The sequence below is a fragment of the Danaus plexippus genome, chromosome 14, assembly GCF_018135715.1.
Source record: "Danaus plexippus chromosome 14, MEX_DaPlex, whole genome shotgun sequence".
Classification (NCBI taxonomy): Eukaryota; Metazoa; Arthropoda; class Insecta; order Lepidoptera; family Nymphalidae; genus Danaus; species Danaus plexippus.
In genome coordinates, this window is record NC_083546.1 from 1,720,750 (window position 1) to 1,737,717 (window position 16,968).

Below are 16,968 nucleotides of genomic sequence, written 5' to 3' on the forward strand. Positions count from 1 at the left end.
GAATACGAGGATTAAAGGAAGTCAGCATTCCTTCAAAAAATAGTTGTTACAATGTGTTAATTACCATTAATAAACTATTACATTATTACACCTGTAGTCAATAAGCTTATGCGCAAGCATAAAAAAAACGATATTTAATTGTATTAAAATTATTATTTGTACTATTATTCCATTACTAGTGTTCACAATGATAGTATTGAGTTGGAGATGTTGTTAATAATTTTATACGGTTAATTTTTACGTCTTGAGTAAACATAATATCTTTACAAAAACATTAATAAAAAAAGTTATTGTGTAGCAATTAATGTCCTATTATTATTAATAGTTAGGTGTATGATTCAAAAACATTATTATATTTGATAAAATTTTACAAATTGGTAGTTTTTAAGAGGATAAGTTGCACATATTAATGTAGAAGGGCAACACTGCCGTAATTGACCGCCACCCGTGAGCAAATCGTTCGCTCGTTCTCGCTCTGTCGATCGAGTTCAGTGGAAGCCATTTTATTCTTGTGAATGTGACAAAATATTCTTTGATATATCTCGAATTCGAACTAATTGTGTCAATGTGTGCCTACAAGTGTTATTTGTGACGTGACAAATATTTTAAGAGTTAGAATGTACGTGTTTAAAATCGGGTTGTGTTGACCTGCCCGTTTTTTACGCGGACGTTTAAGGCAGGCATCGATTAGTGCAAAAGGCAGTCCTTATAACGGCGACTAGAGTCAGTGGAATAGTCTAGTGGGGTGCGCCATGGGCAACAATGCTGCCACCGCTAACAAAAAGGTGGATGCCGCCGAAAGCGTCAAGGAATTTCTTGACCAGGCGAAAGAAGACTTCGAGGAGAAATGGAAGAAGAATCCTACCAACACCGCCGGATTGAATGACTTTGAGCGAATAAAAACACTCGGTACGGGATCATTCGGCCGAGTTATGATAGTGCAACATAAACCAACAAAAGAATATTATGCTATGAAAATATTAGATAAGCAGAAAGTAGTGAAATTGAAGCAAGTGGAGCATACGCTCAACGAGAAACGTATCTTACAGGCAATTAATTTTCCATTTCTTGTGAGTCTTAAATTTCATTTTAAAGATAACTCGAACCTGTACATGGTATTGGAATATGTCCCTGGTGGGGAAATGTTCTCTCACCTGCGGAAGGTTGGAAGATTTTCTGAACCCCATTCACGGTTCTATGCAGCCCAGATAGTTCTAGCCTTCGAGTACCTTCACTACCTAGATCTTATTTACAGAGATCTTAAACCCGAAAATCTATTGATAGACTCGCAAGGCTATCTCAAAGTGACAGATTTTGGTTTCGCAAAACGCGTTAAAGGCCGTACGTGGACACTTTGCGGCACACCAGAGTATCTCGCGCCTGAGATAATTCTGTCCAAAGGATATAATAAAGCTGTAGATTGGTGGGCGCTGGGCGTACTCGTCTACGAAATGGCTGCGGGCTATCCACCGTTCTTTGCCGATCAACCTATACAGATTTACGAAAAAATTGTATCAGGTAAGGTCCGTTTCCCTTCACATTTTGGATCTGACCTGAAAGATCTCCTGCGCAATCTCCTGCAAGTAGACTTGACTAAGCGTTATGGCAATCTCAAAGCGGGTGTGAATGACATTAAAGGACACAAGTGGTTCGCTAGCACTGATTGGATTGCGGTTTTCCAAAAGAAAATCGAAGCGCCTTTCATCCCGCGCTGCAAAGGCCCCGGTGATACCAGCAACTTTGATGACTACGAGGAGGAGGCATTGCGTATCTCATCGACGGAGAAGTGTGCGAAGGAGTTTGCGGAGTTCTGAGCTCTCGATCGGAACCTGCGTGCGGTTACATCCGTGAGTAGGAAATATTGTATTAGTGAATCTTCCGTGGCGTTGTTCACGGGAAGTCGCAGTGCATCTTTTGTGCAGCTTTGGGTGTACAGAGACATTAGAGCCCCCGGTTGCCTGAGGTGTATCAACTTGGAGTGTAGGTGAAATGTTTGTAGAATTGGTTCTGATATTCTTGTGGCATTCATTTGCTTAGTGCCCTTTCAATTTTTAATTATAAAGATCCAGGGGTCGTAGCTCCAATTCTAGTGATATTCAGAGCGTACTACTGATAGTATAGACGTGTCATCTGTATACTAAGTGTTTTTTATTTTCTAATATGTAGTTTGCCTTTGATAGCATTGGGATGTGGTGAGCTTTACACATTTTTATTTAATCAAAACAAGGATTGGTCGGATTTTTCTTGATGCTTATTTAGATTTGTAGTTCTTCACATATATTCTCGTCACTATAAATATTTAATGCATCAGATATAAGTTGCTAACTGGATTTAAGAAGTATAGCATAAAATGGTACTTTAAATTGTTAGAGATGCCGCCATCATATAAATAGTAATGAGTACCAAATGAATATAATATATCTCCTCACTCTACTTATGTATTGCAGTTGTTTAAAGAAAATAATAATATTTACAATTGATAAGGCAAATCTAGTTATTTAAATGTCACGTCTAGGTATTATTAACTCGATGCGGTGTTATATTGTGAAAGTTTTATGTTTGACGTTTTGTTATTGGTTTTATTTAAAATATAAATATTGTTAAATCAGTTGATATTTTAATTAAGGAAGTAACTAACAACAACAGATAATGGAAGAGATTAATTTATTATATTATAAATTTAGTTATTATTTGTGCAATTTCAACCTGTGTTTGTGATCTGAGGCGATGTTTTGTTTGAGATTTATGTGTAAGTGTATAGTTCCTTATTTGGTAGTTTTATGTGTTTAATATATTTGTAATGGCAATGTTTAAACAAAACAAACGCACTGGAGTCCAAATGTTACCATAACATGTTGTTACTATCGATGACATCAGTATGCACCCTCAAAAAAGACAGTTGAGTTTTTCATTCATTAATCTTAACAGAATCGTCAACATATGTATATGTAGGGAAAACTTGAAACTGTGTGTTAAACAGTTAAAAACTAGTAGTACATTTATGTATAACATCACATTCTACAGCCACTGATGTAGTCGATCTGTAAACAGTGTTGATTGTGGGTGATAAATGGTATTCAGATGTTGGGGTAGCGTCGGTCACTTGGCAGTTTACAATAAATTTTGTTAGCTTAGATGTAGGACTTTGAATTTGGGCTGTACAAATTATTGAACTTAGTTATTTGTAGAGAGTTTTTACATTGTGCGCATATGTGGTTATAGTCATTAGATTTAATATCACAGGACTGTCTGATTGGGCGGTTCTGCACTAACATTAAATTTAAAAAAAAAAAACTTCATTAAAATTGCACTTAAGTAAAAAAAAAAAAATTGTTTTGTTTGATATAAATCCACTATAGATTTATTGGATAACGCTAAATCATATCAAGCTGTAAACGTAAAGAGTAATAATTCTAAATTATATATTAATAGTGTCTGTGAACTTAGTCTTAGTCTTAATGATGCTTTTCTTCAAACTAAATGACATTCTCTGCATTGTAGACATAAATTTGATGTGTGTAATATTTTCTTTATTGTAATTGAAAACAATGTCTTGTGGTGATGCCGATGTAGGATAGAATGTTTTTTTTTTTTATATGTCCATTGTTTTGTTTTACCCCAAAAGGCTTTCTAATGTTTGGTGCCATATTGATTTGAGAGAGCCTCGAGCATGTTAAATATTTCTATAATATGTTATATGTACCTTGTCATGCATTATCGGCTTGTTTTGTTACAGTATTAAGTTATGAAAACACCTTGGTGTCTTAGGACTCGAATTAGTATTAAGGTAATAAAATCACATTGTATCGACATTTGAGATGTTTAATATGTGTCTGTACAGTTTATAGTATGTAAAACTGAAACAAAAAGTTATAAATTTAATGCTACTGAAATTTTTATTTATGCTTTGAATTTCTCAAGATGCTGTAAGGCAAGTTACACATTATATTACTTGGACACCATAGCTTATACTAAGTTTAATTGACCGCACCCAGCTTAATGTCACAGGTTCACCATTGGGACATTGTTTGTCAAGTTCATCTTTTATAAGATCATGTTGAATTTACGCCTTTATTGTTCCATTTGAGTGGCAAATGATTATATAAAAAAAATTAATTAAAGATGTATATCTTTCATATAACATTGTATATAACTAGAGTGATTGTGTCCCTAGTAATGTTAGGAGTTTCTACATCTGCTTGATATCCGCAGTGCTCTCCTTTTAACCCAGTGGCTGTTCTAACGTGAACATTTTAAGACCAATATTGAAAATGTGTGGCAGTATGTGTAGTTGCGAGCTGTCTTTTTTATATCTGTTCACTTTTAGACCTATTATATCGAGTGCCTATAGCATTGAAGAGTTCAAGTGTAAAAAGTCAGTTAATTTCAGTAATTATTTGTCACCATGTATTGATCTTCCATAAGATTACGATGAAATTAAAAATATCGATGTAAAATTAAGAGTTGTTTGATTGTAGTGTAGCCCTAACAGAGTACCGTTCGATCCTGAAGCCAGCCGTTCGTGTGATGTACTGTGGAGTGTAGCGGTGTGTTCTATTTGTGTGATGGATTTGCACATTTGGCAGGAACACTCCTGGGGCGACGAAGATAATGTGCGGCTTCCTAATAAAGTGGAATATTCCGATGCTTACACTGCCAACCGATACATAAAGTAAATATTGTATAGGTATTTTGATTCAATTAATATCACTACGCGTTTAAGGGAAATTTTAATATTTTTAATGTCATTTTGTCACTTGATCTGTCGCGTGATAACATTAGCTATCGAATTTCTAGTCGGTTGAGTAAATTTTTTTCCGATCGTGAGTAATTTAATAACGTTTCCTCGTTAAACCAATAAGAGGATTGATTACTTAAACCTGAACAACTTAATTATGTGTTAATGCTTTTTTATTTTTGTACGTATGTATCAAAATGAGAGCGTTACGTAATCTTTTTACCGAAGAGCCAAATTGCGTTGGAGTTCAAATATGCTATTTATCGCAATGAACATATTTATACGCACCCACGCTTTATTTTAGTATAATTTTATAATGTAGTCTAAACTGAATGTCTTGCTGGACATTCTTCGGTGATGTAGATCATATTTTTCAAGTACTTTAGATATGTATTTTATTTATAAGAAAAGTAGTGGTATTGATAAATTCATAACCCACGAAAATCGATTAGCGATATGATTTTAATCATTTGAGTATCTTGTTTGAAACGAGGCAATGAAGTCAAATTTAGTCCTCAATTATACGAGTAGTTTCTGAAACCGGATACGGTTAACATCTTATTTTTATTATCATAGAGTGAGTAACAGGATTAGTACAACAATAGTGGGAAATAAATATAAATTTAGAAATACACAATAAAATGTATTGTCATTAAAATAACTATAGCTACTTCTTTAATTTAAGAAGATAATAATGAATCGTTGAGTAATGTATAAAGAAATTATTTTTTTAAACGTACGACAGTTGAGAGCGTCCGTGTCTCCGCTGTCGTAATATAACCTTGAGCAATGAGAAAGCTAGTACGCGTAATATGTTATATGTATGTGTGTGCTATAATCACACTAATGTATTTGTCTTTACAGTCTGATATGGCGGCAGTTATATGAGGGTGTTAGTGAAATTAATTTATTGTAAATCGAACTCAGTGGAAATCATATCGTTACTAATGTGTTAAAAACATTTAAATACTTTTTATTTTTATAATAATTATTTTTCCTAGCAAAGATCCTGTAGTAAGACTTATTTATGAAGATTACTTCATGAAATTTAGCAAGATTATGTGGTGAGAACAAATGTCAGATGTCTATTCTGTGAACTAGCCTATAGTGGTACGCTAATTTTCACGACAAACTTGATAATAAAACTCGAGGTCAGAAGTGTATTATTATAAAAGGAAGTTGGTTTAAACGCTAACTGGGGTATGTAGTTTATATTGAAGGTTGATATAACTATTTATTAATATTTGATATTTGTATGGTTTGTTTAAAACAACACGTTTACAAAAATATTAGCTTGATAAAAACAAAACAAGATCTTAAAGTTTAAGACCAAAAAACCAAAACGGACAGCTTTGAATGCAAATTCAAGATATCGAAATCGGATTAGACTCGTTTAATATGTCAACAACCAAAATCTAAAATAAAAAACACGAATCATCTTTTATATTCAATATTATCTTATGTATATATTATCAATAATAATATACGATATTAGAAGTCGCTAGACGGACATCGTTTGTTGATAGATTAATGGCCTTTAAGTAATTTGGTAATGTATAAAGTCAAACAATGTCACCTGTTTAATAACATTCGTACTTGAAATAACAAGTCATTCATATTTCATAGTAGTTTTATAACGAGTATTTACTATATAAAAACGGGTGGTTCACTGTTTGATATTAAGTGATTTGTATGATACATAAGATATCTTTATGAAAGACATTGAAACTCTCACAATTAAGTTTGAGATGCAACTAATAACTATACTGTTCGCAATATAAGTAATATTTGGCCTAAATAACACTTTGACAGCCTAATTTTAGTAATAGGTATGTTTGAATTTCGTCTATATAAAAAAAAATTGAAGTCCAAAGTTACAATGTACTCAATAGAAAGATGCTCAAATTGAGAACCTTTTTTTTTAAATCGTTTATTAATTATAAATGATGCAGCAATAAAGCATAGGTATACAATATACAATAAGTGTTTTGACATATTTCACCACGAGAACGCGAGTATTTTTCTTCAAAATTGAATTTACGATATCGCCATGCAAAATGGCGTCTTAAAGGGTTTACAAAGTATATTGACAGGACGCGAAGTGTCGCTAATGTATCATATGTTGCGCAACACCAGAACGCTTTTATGAGCACTTCTTCAGTCGACATTGAATGATTTTCCAAACATTTGTTGAACATTTGAGTGATTTTATCCTAATTCATTTAATTATTACTCGTTCTAAACTGATGTCACTCTTTACGAAATAACTTACTTAGTATGATTTTACTAATACAAGTATGTATTTTACTAGAATTAAGGAACTCATACTTAATACTGAGTTACGTAAATTTCTCGAAAATCATAACATTTTTATTAGTTATTTCCTAGGTAACGAATGAAAAAAAATCTTGAAGTCTGTTGTTTTCTGCTGGAAGTTACATAATCAAAAACTATTTTTCTTGTTAAAGATTTACGAATGAATAACAATGGTCCTAAGTTATCCGATTCTAATATATAAACTAATAATTGACTATTTTTTGCCTTTAAGATGAATTAAAATGTTAAAATTTTGTATAATTGAGACGTTGAAATGAAATAAAATTGAAAGATCTGTGGTCCTTACTACAAGGTTTGTATCGTCACAATACAAACGGAGCTTTTCCAGTTAGTGAATGAGAAACTCAAAACGTTTCGTTTGTAGTAAATGTGCACATTTGTGATAAGCATATAAACAATTAGTTTGGAGATATGCTTTCAAATGTAGTAAACTTCGATGTAATTAATAGACGTGGAAGTTAGAATTCACACAGTTGCAAGTTACGTAGTCTTAAAATTTATCGGTTCATCTAGAAAAGAAGCGTTCCATTAAATTAAAAACTACTAACTTATTTTTTTTTTTTATGGGAATCGGTTCACTAATTAATTCGTGTGACAGACATCTTTTTACAATCCATTTATAAATAATATAAGTTTGACGCATCGTACCCACCATAGTCGATGCTAATATAGTTGCATTCTTTCAATTTTAAAACCGTACTGAATTTTTTACGCAATCTGTGTTGCGTTGTAATTTTTTTTTTGCCGCAAATCGTGCAATGCAATACTAAGATAATGCATAAATGTATAGACAAACGTTTTCCGCCAGTAATTAATATTTAATATGAATGGACTGCGTGTTTTTATTGATAATTTAATTCTTTTTTCTTCGCTCATACAAGAGGTGTCAGAATGTAATTGCTGTGGAACTTAGTTGAATTCAAAAAGGGAAACGCTTAGTATGTAGTGTGTCGATACGAACTTGTACTTGGCATACCGATCTCGGTAACACTAAATTATCTCTATAGTAGTGTGTAGACATACACATAAAATACATCCAAGGAAAGCTAATGATACAATAAGGCCAAGTTAATTCGTTTTGAAATTTCACTGAAAATATAATTTATATAAAATATATTTTCCACAGTTATTACGTTCTGGCAACTCTTGTATGAATAAAGGAAAAAAAGAAGTAAACCATAATTAAAAATGGATTTAAGAAACGCTGTTAATTTATATTCAATATTAATTACTGATAAAGTAACTACTAGTTAGGTATACCTCCGCTATATAATAATGTGTCAATTAACGCGGTTTAGGTTGTGTGATGTTGGAAAAATGGGGTTAGCATACCGATGTGGTAATATCGTCTAGAAACGACTAGTCATATAGTCTATGATTTTTTTTTTAATTTATAAATGAATAAAGAGCACAATCCGTTCTGACATAAAGCATATTCAAACTCCTTGATTTTCCTAGTGAATTAATCTTATCGTGAATTCGCTTCTGTTCTTTTCTGAAAATAGACTGTACATGGAATAGAGAACAGAGTTTTTCAGTTTTTAGTAAGTGGTTATTTATCTTTGTATGAGTATCACATAGAGCTAATAATTCTTTTTCTGCTATTGGATTTAATTATAATTATCTATTGATAGCACTTAGTTAAAAACTTTATATTTAGAAAAAAAAAATCGCTATGTGTATATGTAGTTTTAGTACATCTAGATATAAAATTAATTAGCCAAGTCTGAAATCTTATTAGAATTCTTCTGATAAGCTTATCTCAGCGGACCGGCCATTACTCAAACAATTATGTGCAAGCAAGATTTCAAATTGACGTCCTCATTGGAATTAGTAATGTCTTGAACATTTACATCTTCTATGATTTTATATAAATGCACTTTATTTTTAGTCATTTAGGATAAATAAGGTTATCTATGTGTTAGATAAAATTTTTTTTAATAATTTTAAGGTATTCATATTACAGTAAGTATATATATTTTTTTGTATTAATGTTTTTACGATCAATTAAAAACTATTGTAAGTATTGAAAGTGTTTGTGTTGTAGTACTCTACAAAATGCGTAAGAATTTTTCAATAGTAATTAATAGAGCGAGGTAACCCTAGATTTATTAGCTTATCTCGTCCCGCAGTCTAAAGACTAGATATCTTATATCACGCGCGATAAGAGCTGCTCGTTTAAGCGTCTGTGTGTTAAACATTTGTTATCGAAACAGCCCTCATGTACTCTCAAACATTTTACAAAAACAGATAAAAATTTACATAACAACAGACATAAAATCGCACAAATGAAACAGATTATATGAATTGAACTAATATTTTCGGATTACTAAGCGTATTTTATTATTTACGTGATGACGAGATGACATCTCGTCTGTCCATGATCACGGTTGCTGCAAAGTAACCGAAACGTCGGGCGTATGTAGTTTTTAAACATAATATAATACGCGTAGTAATCCGTAAATAGTTTCATTTAGATGATTACTCGCGAAAGATTTTATGAATATGTTTGAGCAATTGTACATGTACATACTTATTATATATATATTAAATGTATATCTACCATTTCAATGTACATAGTTCTGAAATACCTATATATTTTTATTCTATCTTGTAAAAAGAAATGCGACTAAAAAGGTTACAATTTATAATGTCAAAGGTATAATGAACAAAGTAACAGCTATAATCTCCGATCTTACAAATGAAATTCGATTTTGCTCTTGAAGTAAATCTTTTTTTTTGTCTTGTATTTCTTCAAAACTGATGAACCTAATTTCCGTTCCGTTAGAGAAAAGGGTAGAAAAAGGTTTCATTGGAAATAAATGTATTTCTATTCGGTTGAATCCGGCGCGTCCTTTTCCTTGGATAGGTCTAAGGTAGACGTATCCTTGGGTCCCTTTTGTGAGAGACGTGGGTTCCTTGTGACCTCGAGATAAATTAACCACGTCAAGGCCGTCGATACATACTAGTCTATTTTTATACAATGTTCTTATAATTAATAAATGAAGAGCATTTGTCACTCATTTTTTGACACATACATACGGCCATTAGCATCGATTTTTGGAACAATACATCAGCTGTGTGCAGATAGACGACTAGCTGACATACTGGAAAATGTAATAATTATACAGTAATAAAGTGTACATCTATTGTAATATATTTCCACGAATAATATACATAGCCTTCGTTTGTGACAATTAATAACTATGATCGATTTTCAAAATGAAACAAAAGAAATTACTTTATTTTTGTGTTCATTTTACCTTTTAATATTATTTTTTAATAATCAAACAACCCTTACACCCCATGACGGCTTTAATCTGTGATAAATACGATTCAGACGTTTAGAAGCAATTTCACATATTAAAGCCGAAAAAATAATATACGAACATCAATTACAAGATCAAAACACAACAAATTTTGAGGCCGGTAATAGAAATAAATGAATAAGATAATTTATATTGTCATAAGAATCTAATACAAATCCTATTAAAAAATATATACTCCTGTCAAATGTGACGTTTCAATATGACGGCTACAGAGTAGCGGTACGTAGAATGAAATAAAAAACAAAACAGTTATTTATATTCCAGATAATAATTCTCTAAAATTAAGATCTGTGATTTATTTTAATTCATAAACCATATATTTAATCTGTTATGAGAGACGAAACTTGTTAGCATTCAATGGATTCACCGTGCAGGTTCCGGGTCCATGGCGTTGTTGGGAGAGGAGCTTCAGCGGTGCCTGGGACTTGCGACCCAGGTTTAGGTTTAAGAGGTCCCTATCCAAGGCTCCCCTTTATCATTTTATTAAAGAACATTACGTAAAATCGATTTTGTATTGTAATGAATATATCGAAACAGAATAATTACAGAGGAATGCTTGGAGATATAAGTGTATATGTAAACAGACACATTGGATGAAATATTAAATATTGGATATATAAATATTACTTTTATATGCGTATAAACTATAAGTAAAACTATGTTCGTGGTAATTTTGATGTATACTCGTACATGCTCGACTGAAAAATATTCATTGTTATCAGTTATATAAAGGTGTTTATAACACTCGCTTTGTACTAAATTATATCGAGATAAAAATTTATTCACTTGTGCAGGCCGTAGTTTCGAGTAGAAAAAAAAAACAATTCCCTGTTACATGTCGGAGTGTAATAGCATTAGTTACACAATTCAATGAAGAAATTAATCTTATCATGGCTGCGATGTAAATCCTGTTATAATAAACAATATGTACATACATAAATATACACATACACATATATATGTAAGAGGTTAAAATATATATGTTTGATAGAATTGGCAGCTTTACAGAGAAATTTTTTAATGTCAACTATAAATGAACGACATTGCTCTTGGAGAGTCACAAGGACGGACTTTTAACGGTTAGATAATGTAGAGCGAATTGAGATAAGTCTTATAATTATCAGTCCTATAATATTGTGGATATTTTAGAACAGAATCTTAATTTTTGAACATTGATATAAATTATTCACTAAAGTTACGCTAAAATCCAAGAATCTATATACATAACAATTAACATAAGATAAGGCTGAATAGAATTGTTCGTTGGAGTCATATTTATGACACTTTTTGTTCTTATATTGTGACCGAAGTATTTCTGAACAAAAGTATAAATAGTTAACATTTATAATAAGATGAAATTAAAACACTAAAAATCTAAATATTCATGTATTTTTTTTTTTTTATTTTACCGTCAAAACTTAATGCGTTCTGAAATCTGGTTACATTGGAATAAAAAATCCTTGAAGAAACGATTTAAAAGCGGATAGACATTGTTTTATAATCGGATATGCCAACTTGATGTACCAATTTCATTATAAATGTCTTTAGGTATTTATTAGTTTTGCAGCTTATATAAAATTTACAATATAATATATCGTTGTGAAATAAGCGAGAAGACAGAAAATTAATAAGATTAAAATATTGGAAGCTGTAAGAGACAAAAGTAGATATAAATGAAAGTCCCTAATAACATAATTTTTTCTCTTTCAAGCCTTCAAGTTTCTTATCTCAGCCATTAATTACTGATAATTACAAGCTTAATTTTGATTCCGCCGACTTAGGTTAGGTTTCAATAGTAGTAGTAGACAAGTACCTAGTAGAAAACGAGCAGTACTTCAAAGTTCAAAAATGAAAACAACTTTTGTTGTTTGCAATTCCTTGAAATATGTTAATTCTATATTTTGATGTTTGCAACATATATTAAACGTGCCGAAAAAAAGCAATTACTATACTATTCAAAAAAACAAAATACATCTACCCTGGCTTGAATTTTAATAATTATATTTTTAAATGTGACTATTAAATATATTATATAAATAATGGCTATATGTTAAACCACAAGCGATAAATACTGTTTTATGGCAGTCAAAGATGTATTTCTTTAAAATATACGCGAATATAGACTACACTCTAGAATACATTAAGTTGCGTGTTGAATGTCAATCTAGTAATGACGTCATTCAGAGACCTATGACTTATTTTGACATCTATTGTCGCAAATAGAGTAATCTGTGACTATATATAATTACAACTTTGAACTGAACTATGAAACAGCACATAACACTGTCCACTTTAATTCAACGGAAAGTTTTTTTTTTAATAGAATTTGTTTAGGAATTTTTTATTAAAATGTTGTATTGTTTTCGATAATATTTAGTTTAGTTCGCCTTCACAATAAAGTCCTGTTTTATATCCATCTAGACATTGTTGTTTAATATCTCACTCAGAACAGACAATATGATCGACGAAATACGAAACAGCTGTTGTACGTAAATAATGTATTATATTTTTGGAATAAAGCCCAGTAGATGTGCTTAGTATAAGTTTGACTAGTAATACTTCATACGGAGCGTTAACAGTTCATGTATAAATATTATCATATTGTACTATTAATGTTGATTATAAAATGAGAAACGGTAAACGCTTCGTGAATCGTGTGTAGTGTGAAGATGCTGACTTGTGCTAGGGATATAGAAAGGCTGATTTGATAATTGAGTATACATAATTTGTCACGTATATTAAATCCAACATATTAGTTGTATTAAGAACGTCTAGAATTTTTTTCACATAAAATCTTCGTGATATTTTGATAATTATATGTTTGATAAACGATCAGATTCTCTGATTTTGTTTTATAACAGTTTTAATTTCAAAGAATTTTATGTAGGCAGTAGGATACGTTTTAAATTACGAAATGTGATTCAGGTGAAAGAAAAATTTCAATTATCTCCTATTCAGAATTCTGGTCGCATAAAAAATAGAACGCTAAGACAATGGAATTTTTTAAAAAGAAATTCTTCGAGACGACTTCAATAAGAAAGGTAGTTGTCAAATAAAAAACCCAATCTTTATTTAAATTCTTTGCAAACAATTATTAAGTCGGGTCTGTCGTCTTGAAGGTCCGGTCTTAGGGTGAAGTATTTAAGCTATTCTTTATATTCTTTTAAGATGATAGTTTATATTATAAGTGCAACTAATTTAATGTGCTCACGTGGATCCATTGTCTTCGTAAATAGTAATCTCAAGGTCATATAATAATCCCATGTGAACTATTTTTAAGTTTTATTCGAATCTATTTTTTTACTTTCAAAGGTCTCTTTTGAAGAAAAAAATGACAATACGTAATGGACTCCGAAAAAGTGTGAATACTTTAGTAGTGTATAAAATGAATAAAATTGTTTTCAGTCTGTTAGAAGTAACTGTTTGATGATTTTACAAAGATTTCCTTTTTGAAATATGTACATTTTCTAGTACATATTTAAAGGATTTTATTGACGGCTATTTCTTCGTTTGCTATTATTTTTTTTTGTATTTGTCGGAGTAGGAGCACTTTGTTATTTGTTGGTTTGTTTGAAAAGAGTGACGTCAGCAAAACTGACGTCACCAATGACGTTATTCTTTAATGTCGTCAGGATCTCGGACTCTTGAAGGTAACCTCGTAGACGATTTGACGAACACCTTACTTCGAAGAGATCCGATCCCTGCAACGGCACGAGCGAGAGCCCCCTTGTTATCTGTACTCTCGCCTCTATTTATACCAACGCAGGTGACACCTGATAATTTCATCTACCCTCAATTATTGATTATTCAAATAAAAGGACTTACACCGATATATTCTTATCATAGAAATCAATGTTTAGTTGTTTGTTACGATCAAATAAATACCTACATCGAATTGACAAATGATATATTAAAACGCGAAATAATGTCATTTGTACAATGAAATCCTTATAATATATAATAGCTGGTAGGTAATATTAATAGGTACATGTATTTCCAAAATACTAGATTGCGTTGATCTGAATTTATCAGTTGATATGGCTTAATCTGCGATTACTCGTGTCGACAACGGCCGATAACGCACGAGAGAAACGTGGCGGAAAGGTAACAAACTATAGATTATACGAGTATATGTGACAGTGTCGGTATAATTATGATAATTTTATGATCGTACCAGGTATCCAGAAAGAATCAATTCAATTGCCACGAAGGTTTTATATATTCTACCCTTTTTTCCATTTCCGCCAACAAATATTGCGAATTCGTAAGAGATATTTTTGCAGGATCTCATTTTGTTTTTATTTTCAAATATACGATAGGGACATTACATATCAGATAAACTTCAAAATCTTTGTAAAGTTATATATAGCAACTATGAAAGATATGGTACGATTGATAGTATTTATAAACTAGAATATTGAATATAATAAAGAATATTTAATACATTAATATTTCAATAAAGCGTATACGTTTGTAATATTTTTATTGGATTTTGACACTGACAGAATTTTTTTTTCATATTATGGCGACAATTCTTAGCCACAATTTATACAATTGATATTCTTTACAATACCATTAATAAAATAGAGGTTTTACAACAAGATTAAGGCGCACAGTTGCTTCAATCAACATTTAAGCGGTTTACTGAAATTACCATAATATTATTTAAAAGTAGGGAGGAAAAATTGTAAATATCCTATAGTTACAATTCAACTACGACATAAGGGAGAGTAAATGAAATTATGTTAAAACAATAATATAGGAATATGTTTTTATTAGATTACTGAAGGGAAAACGGATGTTATGTTTTAAGCCTGGGTGAATGCGTGTTTTTAAACAGAGTTTAGATAAACTAGTAGATCATTTGGTACTTTAAAAATCCTTTAAGCATTTTATTCGGGATTGCCTGTTGCATAAACATTGCCTTTAAAGTTCATAAACAATTTTTTTAACATTATTTTGCGTGATAAATATACAAGAGAGAGAAAAATTATTGACACGGGATATACTTAAATACAAAAAAAAAAACTTGCAATCAATTCTGTTTTTACCTTTAAAACAATGTTGATAACACTTGAATTCCTTTTGAACATCGGGTAGAAGTAACTTGTGGGCGTTACACCGGAGGTAGCTGAGAAGGTCGTGTAGATGAATTTTTTATTCTGTACTCTTACTAATTAATATTGTTCTATTTATTCAATTAAAATGCATATAGATTATTATTTTTTTTTTTTTTATGAATAAAGCTTAAAAAAAATATAAAGATCCACTGCAATGTCTTATTTTATATGACGTAGTTTTTAATGTAAAATACATTCGTTCAGTGCGTTCAGAATTCTGCGTTCAGTGACGTCACTCCTATATTGACAGCTCATTTGGTGTTGTGGTTGTAGAAGTGAATATTTTATGAAATAAATGTCATGGAAATTAGATACAACCAGCTGTGATTCATGTGGGGTGAAAGATTCACTAATTTTGGAGGAATGTGACCGGTTACATCATCATCATTATCATCAGGTTATCGGAGACCACTGCTGGGCAAAGGCCTCTTCTTCTTCGTCTTCTTCTCTTGTGATCGGTTTAATTTATTATAAAGAAAAACTATGGCACAATAAAATATAAAGATAAAGGATGTGGGAGATTTACTTGATAATTTGTCTATAGTCTCGAAAAGTATACGATGGGAATTGAAGTATAAGTCTTAACCCAAATCATATTAAATTTTAAAGTATATGGAATTAATAAAGTCGCTATTTTCAGCGATAAAATCATACGGCGGTTACGAAATTGGCTGCGTCCTAATTAAAGAGACGAGGAATCGTAAAGTTAAAAAGTCAATACTTTCAGCATCTTGTATTTCTGTGGTTGATGAACACTCTGAAGATGGATTTGAAACATAAAAGGAATAATAAATATAGTTCTTAATCTTCAAACATTATTCTTATATTATTTTCAATTTGAAAGTTATATTAGTTACTTGTCTCTTGTTTAAGTGTAATTAAAAATGATATCCGGTGAATTTACTACGTTCTGAAACTTTCATGTTTATTGATCTAATATTCAGTGGCGTCATTCTATTTCGGCAGTATAAAATATGTGGCGCCATCTTTTATCAGAAAAAGTTTTTATTTAGATATTTTATGTTCTATTTTCAAAAGTTGTTTCTACCATTTTTGTCACGTTTTGTAAGTATAACTAAACAATATTAACGGATTTAAACGTATAAGCATATGACAATTGACAAAATATACGTATACGTCAAAAGTGATCGTAAAGCCTTAAATAATGGTTGCTTACAGTAATTGTCGTCTCACTTCTGAGATTCTTCTTCTTCCTGGCAATTATCCCAACTTCTTATATTAAACTTAGGTATTTTTAATTTCGGTAGGAGGTCCCGTCAAAAACAATTTATGTATTTGAATCTTTGTTCAAGTAAAAAGACATTGGCATGAAATAAGATCAATAACGGCAATACTTTGTTTATTAGTTTATTTATGTATTCCCGCGACGTTAATGGATAGTCTATTTTAAACTTTTATTAAAAAATATCAAAAAATCTAAAAA

The 16,968-nt window shown here is 31.1% G+C and overlaps 2 protein-coding genes across 4 annotated transcripts in view; both read left to right on the forward strand.

Annotated features, from left to right (window-relative positions):
• LOC116769699 (catalase-like) overlaps positions 1–16,968 on the forward strand; it is a 75,456-nt gene that overhangs the window by 3,696 nt on the left and 54,792 nt on the right. For 2 of the 3 annotated variants that reach the window (XM_061522509.1, XM_032660875.2), the window contains exon 1: positions 5,497–5,938. The exons of the other annotated variant lie outside the window; for it this stretch is intronic. The gene's annotated coding sequence lies outside the window, so the exon portion shown is untranslated. Of the gene's footprint in view, positions 1–5,496; positions 5,939–16,968 lie in introns of those variants that run through there. 3 annotated transcript variants of the gene reach the window in all.
• On the forward strand, positions 429–4,461 carry LOC116769619 (cAMP-dependent protein kinase catalytic subunit 1). Its single transcript, XM_032660755.2, has one exon. It carries the CDS (start codon positions 753–755, stop codon positions 1,812–1,814), a length of 1,062 nt encoding a protein of 353 aa, XP_032516646.1. The 5' UTR covers positions 429–752; the 3' UTR covers positions 1,815–4,461.